The following is a 9257-nucleotide window of genomic DNA, read 5'->3' on the forward strand; positions in this document are numbered from 1 at the left end:
TGTGAAAAACGCAAGTAATACAATTATTAAAATAATCAAAGTATATATATATATTCTTATATTACTTTTTAAAAATATACTAATACAAGACTAAATGGAAAGAAAGACTCTTCTATCTTCTCTCTAGTCTCCTCCACCCCTCCTCTCTCATTTACATATGTTATATGTATATAATCATTTTTAAACACTATGAGATGACATTTGATTTAAAATGTATTTGTTAGATGATCTAATACAAAAATACATTTATTAAATAAATTAATAGATTCTAAATTATAATGATTAATGTAAATGTTATAGATTCAGTTTCTTAAATGATTTAATGGATTTCAAATTATAAAGATTGATTTAAATGATCAATTGATCAAATAACATGTATGAAATTCAATTGTCCAAAATCATAGTATATTTTGTCAACAATATACACAAATCTGAAACTGAACCAGATTTAATAGTTTTGGTAGTTGTGATGATATTACATTCTAGGACCATATTATATTTGATCCATGATCTTTGTTTGCTCTCTTTATATATCTTCCCATAGACGACGCATGTTTCATGACGACGACTAACGAGATTGATTTTAAGAAAATAAGAAGAGTGGAAACGAAGCAATAACACAAATGATCATAAAGATAAAATTCATTTATTCATCAATACTTATTTGAACTTCATTGCATTTTTATTTAAGGAACTAGAGAATTAGATGAAAAGAAGATGGCTCATGATTGTAATCGGAAGTCATCAGTCACTTCTTGCTCTGTCCACTACCATGCAGATTACTAAAGTAACCTTGAGGATTACTTTCAAATCCACCTCTTGAGATGTATGCACCTCCCTTAGTGCCTGGTGCTACCATGTTACCTCCTCCTCCTCTTCCAACGTTTCCACTACCTCCACCGCTCTTTCCTCCATCTCCACCACTCTTTCCTGCACCGTTGCTGCTGCCTTTTCCACTCATTTCTTTCGAATGTTATTTTGTTCAAGAATTTGGAGGTTTGTGAGTGTGATAAAAAAATAGATTGAGAAATGGCTAATTTATAGAGAGCGAAAAGAGCCGACTCAAAACGTTGGTCAATAAGTGATGCTTCCCAAGATTTTATCATAATCTCTGCATTACTTGAACTGATTCAAATTACCTCGTAAATGTGACTAATTAAGCTACCATTTATTAACCTGCTGAATGAATCCAACGTCTCTCCACATTCGTTACAATTCTATTTTAGCCTTTTAAGTTAAGCCCAATAGCATTAGGCCTAATTATGTTTGTGCAGTTTATTAAATTTGAGTTTTACCGTGGACTTCCAACTCAAAACCAATTGGCAATGAGTGGAGAGGCCCTAACTTTTTTTTTTTAACCATTGGGCCACAACTGGCCGGCATATTAGCCAAATTTCTACATTCGTAGGAACCGGGACTCGATCCCGGGTGTGATGGTGTATTCTACAATTGGCCCTAACCTCTTGCCACTGCACTAAGGTCACTTCACTCAAATCCCTTTACATCTATCAGATGTACCTCGAGATGATGGCTCTTCTAGCCATTAATCTCGACAGAATCCATTGGAGAGGCCCTAACCCTTTATATATAACACCTCACCTTAAGCTCAAGCATGACCATCTGAAGCGTGAGCATAGGTGAGAACAACATCCACAGGGTGGCCCAACAATCAACCTACTCTGATACTATATTAAATTTGGGCTTTACTGTGGGCTTCCAACTCAAAAACAATTGATAATGAGTGGAGAGACCTAACCCTTTATATATTATTCAAGTCCTTTTACATCTATCAGATGTGGGATATTTTCTCCGTACAGTTTGTCCTAAATAATATATGAGTGTGTGTGTGTGGCTTTTATCTTCATTAATTTTAAGTCGATTTACAAAAAGCATCTTCCTATTTTTTTGTTAGCACTTTAACTTTTTGGTTAGATATTATATATATGTATTGTTCAATTGTTAAGCAAAGTTTGTTTGTGACAAAAGAAAAAATTGGATTGGGTTTTAAAAGACATGTACAGTATTGCTATATGATTAACCCCAACTCACATTCTTTCAATAGTAATGTAAGTGGCTTGGGCTCTTTTACAACCTGTAAAATCAAAAGGGTTAGTATCAATAAGTATCATCTTACGTAATTAGATTAAAAGTTCCACCACACGCCGACAAAAGTGACATATATTGCAAAAACGTGTTTAAGATTATAAAACCTATTTGTATAAATAATATACACTATCCATATAATCTTTATCAAAGTAAAGTTGTGCATTATGACATGATAACGAACCACTCGTGGACTGTGGAGGATGGTGGAATATATGATTCTGATATAAAGAGTACTGTGATAAAAACAAATGTAGAGTTCCTGATGATGATCTATGCACAAGACACATAGGATGTAGTACTGGACCCTATTTTATAAAGAAAAAAAGACAAAAAATTGGATAGACCCGGTGCTATAGCACCGCTCGCACATGTCTAGAGTCGGGGCTGGATGTATGTGTATATATATGGGGTCGAGAGCAATCACGATGATACTTGGTCTCGTAACTCGTAAGTTGCATTGTTTTTGTGTCTCTTAGTAAGATCATAGGGGTATTTTACAGTTCTTTTTTTTCTTCTTTACAAAACATGATTGAGGGATGAGTGGGTCTAAAGGCCAATTATGAAAAGTGAGCAAGACTCCTCCGAAATATTATATCCAAAAAAAAAAAAAAAACTCTAACAAGTCTTATCAGTCTTTTTCTTTATTTGGAATTAGTGAGTGCATTATGATATGAAATTATGTTTTTGTAAATATGTTAAGGTTTGAAAATTTTAATATTGAGATGAATAACTAAAAATCATACCACATAAAAAGTGAAATTTATAATTCAAATTCGTTGTATAGTCAAAAACAATATGCACATAATACTTTCTATTATAAAAATCATTAAAAATATTATCCTCTTTTTAAAATTAGTTTTCGTTTAATATTTTCAATACATTTTGGATTAAATTTTAAAATTTTACTTTTTAGTTTATGAATTGATGATTTGAAATAAATAAAAAAAACATTAATCAAGAGTAAAACATAAAAGTATACGCTGAAAAGAATAAAAACAACTAATCTGAAACAAGGTAGAGTAATAAAAATTACATTATTACTGTATTAAGATTCGACTTTGTTTTCAGACAAAATTTGTCGGATCATAAATTATATTAGAGCTCTCTAACTCACCTCGTGATCTTTGGCTTTCATATATAAATTGTTTATTGACCACACAAATTCACTTCTCTTGCAATGTCTTTTTCGTTTACGCAATTAAAAAAAAAATTATCATTATTTTTAACATTTCTTATTCATTCTACAATAGTTATATTCATCGGAAAGAGGGATGTTATGTGGTCGGTTCAAATCCAACGTAACGAAAGGTACCAGTACCACTATTTTCATGCCATGTAAAGTTAAGAGTCAATAAATGAATTAATCATAAAGAAGAGCATTAAAACCAAAAAGGAGCATAATGATGACTATAAGCCGCACTGATGATTATAATGGACACTACTAATACGAAATTATTTAAGATAAAGAAAACAAGCTTTATTATTATAACGATATTATAGTATCAAACATCGTGGCCCGTGTGCGCAAATCGATTCTCAGTAGATTCGCGAGGTTACATGAATGGTTCTCAATGTAAGAGAAACCCTAAACTCAAACCTCTTTCTATTTTTGTCTTGCGGATATCCCTTATTTAGCACCGTATTAATAACTTGGGACTATTAACCACGAGACGACCTTGGACCAACCCAAATACTAGATACATACACAACATCTCCATGGAGCGAGTTATAGTAAATGACAAGCCTCGTATCGATACAGAACCATTGATATACGTCTTCAAATAGTTTGTAACCTTTTTGCTTGGATAGGAAGATTCATATGAAATGCTTTTCGAGGGAATCTGAGTCGGTGTCATACATAAAATTGGCATGGTCAAGAAGATAATTTGACCACCCCTCGAAGTTTCCTACCATGTTGTCTTGATCGTCAACGCTAGTTGATGAGACTTCTTGGGAAACATCAGACATAAGGAGATCATGGTTGTACTCGACATTCATATTGTTCTCCTCGTCATGGTTACCAACCCCAAGTTTTTCGAGAAAATGTGAGAAATCATAATCCTGGCCCATGTCGAGATCAGAAGTAGCATTGATGTCATGCTCAGGGTACAATGATGATTGGGAGAAGGGATCAAATTCAGCGAGATTTGTCAGGGATGCATTAGAACTATCGTCTTCACTGCGAATTTGCTCAGAGAAGCCATTGAAAAAGCTTGCATGTGATATTGTAGTAGCACTTAAGCTACCTTCCATGGAAGCCGACAATATATCTTTGATGGAAGTGGCCTTAGCTGCAACTTTGTTCAAAAGCCTTGATGTAGAACTCGATTTATTGAAAATTTTCTTGCATCTCAAGGTACCGCCGCCTTGCATTGGTGTTCCATCATTGCTGCTTAACTCAGTCACCTCGGAAACTATGTTGCAACCGGATAGAGGTAGAGACAGAGAAGGCATTGAGCTCGACCGTGAGTATTGGTTGTCGGGACTAGAGGCATTTAGGGAATTCAAATTCTCATGAACCGTTGGGTTGGAATTAGAAGCTAGTGGCTTGTGTGTCACGGGATCAATACCCTGCTCAACCAACCGTTTTTTGAGATGGGTGTTCCAATAGTTCTTGATCTCGTTGTCCGTTCTTCTAGGTAAATGTCTAGCTATGACCGACCACCTAGAGGAAAGTAGATGAATAGATAGACCGTAGACAGAATTAAGATGATGATCATGTCTTCAAATTAAAGTAAATATTATACAAATTTATTTCATGCATTTCACTATACATTCCATCGGATCGATACACGCGCACACATTTTTTTTTTGTTATATATATAAACATAGAAACATACTTGTTGCCTCGAGAAGCATGAAGCATGATGATAATCTGCTCTTCTTCTGAACTAAACTCGCCTCGTTTGATCTCAGGTTTAAGGTAATTGGTCCATCGCAGTCTACAGCTCTTTCCACACCGTTTCAAGCCTAATCAAACACCATCTTCATCATTATTTGTTTTTTAAATAAAAAAAAAAACTATTGAATCATGTATAGATGTGTGTGCATGTACAAACCAGCTTTTTGGGGAATGTCACGCCAGCCTCCTTCACCGTGGTCGTGGATGTAGGATATGAGTTTCTTATCCTCCTCGGTGGTCCACGCCCCTTTCTTGAGCCCTTCTCCGACACAACATGGCTTTCTTGACATTTTTTTTCCGATATATATATGACCAAATAATGGGTAAATTTCATATAGTCTCTCACAAACACTCAATATATAAAAATATAGAGAAATATATAAATATTTTTGAAAAGTAAAACTTCAGAGGAATTTAACTTGATAAGAAAGAAACAGATCTGTTAATGAGAACTCTGATGCATCGGAATATTAAACAGATTGAGAAACGTTGTTGGATCCTACCCACACAGCTGCTACGTGTTTTCATTTTTTTTTACGTACAATCTTTTTTTTTTTTTTAATAGCAAAACACTACTAATTAGAGCTATCAAGAAGCTTGTGAAGATGAACCAAGAGGCATGACTAAACGACTTGTGTGATAGTGGTGAGCTTACGATCGCGAGCTCCTCTATATATAACGTACAGACATACTAAATTCTTTTTTAGATATTTTGGTAATTAATAAATTATTTAATTATATAAATAGATAATATTATCAAAGATAAGTGTAGTAATCTTTTTAGTAAGATCAATGTTTGAAAAGCGGTGTTGTTGTATATTACTATATTAATTTAATTCTATTTACTTTGAACTATTTAAATTAGCTAGAGGGGAATGCACTTATACGAGAGATGACATATTTTAAAATTTTCTGCACGTAAATGTACTATATTCTTGCATATTCAATTTCCCTAGGACAAAACAGTTTAAGTTAATTATAAAATTATATTTACTTTAATTATTATTGTAGAACTGAGTCATAGTTCCAATATGAAGGGTCGGAGGGGAAGAACTAAATGGACTTTTTGCAACTATACATTATATTTATGTTACTTCTAAGGAAGGATCCGATTGTATTATGTGCAAATATTTGGGTATTGTTTAAATATGTGCCATGTGTGGTTTATAAAACATAAATAACTATACTATCAAATATATAAATTTTATAAAGGCAGGCAAATGCAGCAAAAAGAAGAAGATGTTATGTATTCTAGTACGTACTAGTCAAGCGAGAAAGTGATTTACATTAATGATCTTTTAAGGAACAATTCCTTAACATTATTGTTGATCAGTTAGAGTTGACGGGTGAATGTAACATCACGTGTTTTTTTCCCCCCAGCGTTGGGTCCTATTTGTTCGCCACTTTTGGTTGTTCTTCTTCTTCTATTATTGTTCGTCTCTTACAAGTTACTACAACCTCTCACATATTCTCATTTCCATTGTCTATAGTTTTTCTTGTAATTAACAAAAGTAATTTTCTATTTATTTGATAATTAAATCTAAATGACTGAAATGGAGACTAACCTTGATGTTAGAAATTCTAAGGTTTCCACAACCTCCATAATGTGTAAAAAGACTACATGAAGAAGGATCTAAGAGTGTCATATTGAAACAATCTGCATTATCATTTATCAGTTTTGGATTGTGAGTCACTGATGCCTTTTCTTTTCTCTATTTGGTAAATTTTAGTCATAAATTTTAATCATTGATTCTTCTTATGCCTGCAGTAAGACCCGCTTGGTCTAGTCAATTTATACATGTGACAATTATACATGTGACATGTCGACCATGGTCCCATAAGAAGAGGCTTCACTTAATCGTAGTTCCTTACTTCCTTCCTTTGACTTAAACCATAGCAATTTCCAAATGTCAACCAAATTTGAATACTTTCGTTTACCTCGAAAACGAGAACTCATCTCCAATCCTTAATTTTGTTCGAATATTTTAGATTGCTTCAGTTCTTATAACAACTTGCTTCATAATTTTTATTAGGTGCAAACCCTTTTTTATTTAGTGACTCTGAAAACTTGCTTCATAATTTTTTATACTCTGAAAATGTTGCTTTTGAGGTTCATTTGTCTGTTATCTACTCCAAACCACAGTCTAGTGTCTCTAGCATTCTTCGACAATTTGTTTATTCTTTCCTGCTGTCACTGTTATCTGTTACGGTTATATATATATACCTTTTGTTATATTAATCCGAACAGCACACGAAATTGTTTTTTTTCTGGTCAAACAACACACACGAAGTTGATCTTCTTTTTGTTTTTTAATTTTAGTTGATCATCTTTTTGTTTTACCTTTTGGATCATGATTTAACACTTTTTAAAGATGATTAAACACTTTTTTTTTTGGTTAAAGATGATTAAACACTTCTTCACGCCTAATATTTAGTTTCGTTCATGTGCATATAATTAGACTTGAAATAAAAAGCCACTACTGATTCTGAATCCGGACGTAGAATTAGGACTCGTACGTTACTTAGTAACGTTGTATACTTGCAAATATCGGGAATATTAATTAGAATAAAAGATAATTTGTATTAGTTCATGATTCAGTTGTCATGCATGGTTCATGGGCATATAATTAGACTTGAAATAAAACATAAGAACAACATGATTGTATCCATAAGTTGAGATGATAGATAACTTTCAACCATTCTTGATTATTGGAAACCATGTAGGATGTTATAGCTAATAGCTAAAGTAAAGCGCAAACGTAATAAGAAACACATCCACACACCCCAAAAAGTAAAAATTTGAAGATGCTCTTCTTTTGGAATTTCCCTTTTTTTACATTTAACAATTTTTTTCCTTCTAAAAACTATTTTCTTTATGTGAATAAGAAAGGAATATTTGTCTACTTTTTTAATTTTGAAAGGGATCTTTAATGACCTGACAGGAGATCACTATTTTCAGTTGTGCTGTCAGCTATGGTCTCAATTCCTTTTTCTTTCATAAAATTGTCATTTCCAACTACGAATAGTTAGAGAAACAATTTTATTAGCAAAGAAAGTGTTATGACAAATAGGGACAAATATGACAACAATACGTTTACATTTACATGTTATGTGTTGGGGGTACATACATATATATATATAAAGATTGATCTATTAAATCATCCAATTACAACTCGTTACGTAGATTTTGAGGTACAAATATATTCTTGTGGATCATCATTATAAACCAATCAATAATATTATGCAAATCGTTATCACTAAGCGGAGGGAAGCTCATACATCTCACTATCATACCTAAAATATAACGAATATGAGACATCAAGTCAATTCTATAAATACTATACGCTAAATCGCTGAGTAGTACTTAATCATACTAAAAATACCTATATTAACTGAAAATACATATTTTTGGTAAAACATCACTTAACTATTCAAAATCTAAAAACAACTGCATGCATATCATCTCATGCACTTAATTTCTTACCATACTGTTAAATTTACGTTTGATTTAAGCATCGGAAGATCTTTGGAAGACACCAGCCTGATGCCCTAAAGGTTCTTGATCGTTTTACCCAGTAGTATAAATTTATTTAACAATGCATCTATGTGTGGCCTGGTGCCGCCTGGTGGTGGTGCGCAAGGATGCGTTAGTGCTTTTTAGCGTATAGTGGTCGAGTAGTTGCGTCCAACAAACACCTATATATTTTTTAATCAATATAAATACTATACACCATTGGCACATATTTGTTTGAATTTTAAAATAATACTGCTGTGGTTGGATCTATTATTTGATTTTTTTTTTTCTTGAATAAACCTTTTTATTACTGTTTACCAAGAAAAACAATGTTTTTTTTTTCTTCTGACTTCTACTGTGGTGGGATCATCAGAAACCCATGCATAAATTAGGTTATTGTCGAGAAAAATAACTGGTCTGATTTGTAACAAAAAGTGGTATACAAATTTTAACAGGTGGAGAAAGGGGTTATATAGTTAATAGTAAAATATCATAAAATAGTGGATATATGTTTAAAAAAATGATATAATAAAATTGAAAGTATATTTTTAAACATTGTTTTGATAATTTCTCATAATGAAAGCGATATATCCTTATATCACACTGGTAGATGATTGCCAATCACAACCATCAGTTATTGAAATGAGAATCAACTATGCATTTACGCGTAACTACAAGCACAAGTGGTCGTAAGATTCTCCAACACTGATGCAACAGACAAATGCAAGTGTATAG

General features: G+C 32.8%; 2 protein-coding genes across 2 annotated transcripts; both read right to left on the reverse strand.

Annotated features, from left to right (window-relative positions):
* Positions 682 to 1054, reverse strand: LOC109127546 (probable H/ACA ribonucleoprotein complex subunit 1). The gene has a single exon (XM_019232490.1). It carries the CDS (start codon positions 959 to 961, stop codon positions 749 to 751), a length of 213 nt encoding a protein of 70 aa, XP_019088035.1. The 5' UTR covers positions 962 to 1054; the 3' UTR covers positions 682 to 748.
* Positions 3571 to 5641, reverse strand: LOC104738807 (transcription factor MYB28-like). The gene is made up of 3 exons (XM_010459021.2): positions 5166 to 5641; positions 4947 to 5076; positions 3571 to 4771 (listed from the first exon to the last, which is right to left on the reverse strand). Exons 1-3 carry the CDS (start codon positions 5296 to 5298, stop codon positions 3922 to 3924), a joined length of 1113 nt encoding a protein of 370 aa, XP_010457323.1. The 5' UTR covers positions 5299 to 5641; the 3' UTR covers positions 3571 to 3921.

Source organism: Camelina sativa, chromosome 2 (assembly GCF_000633955.1).
Source record: "Camelina sativa cultivar DH55 chromosome 2, Cs, whole genome shotgun sequence".
NCBI classification, from domain to species: domain Eukaryota; kingdom Viridiplantae; phylum Streptophyta; class Magnoliopsida; order Brassicales; family Brassicaceae; genus Camelina; species Camelina sativa.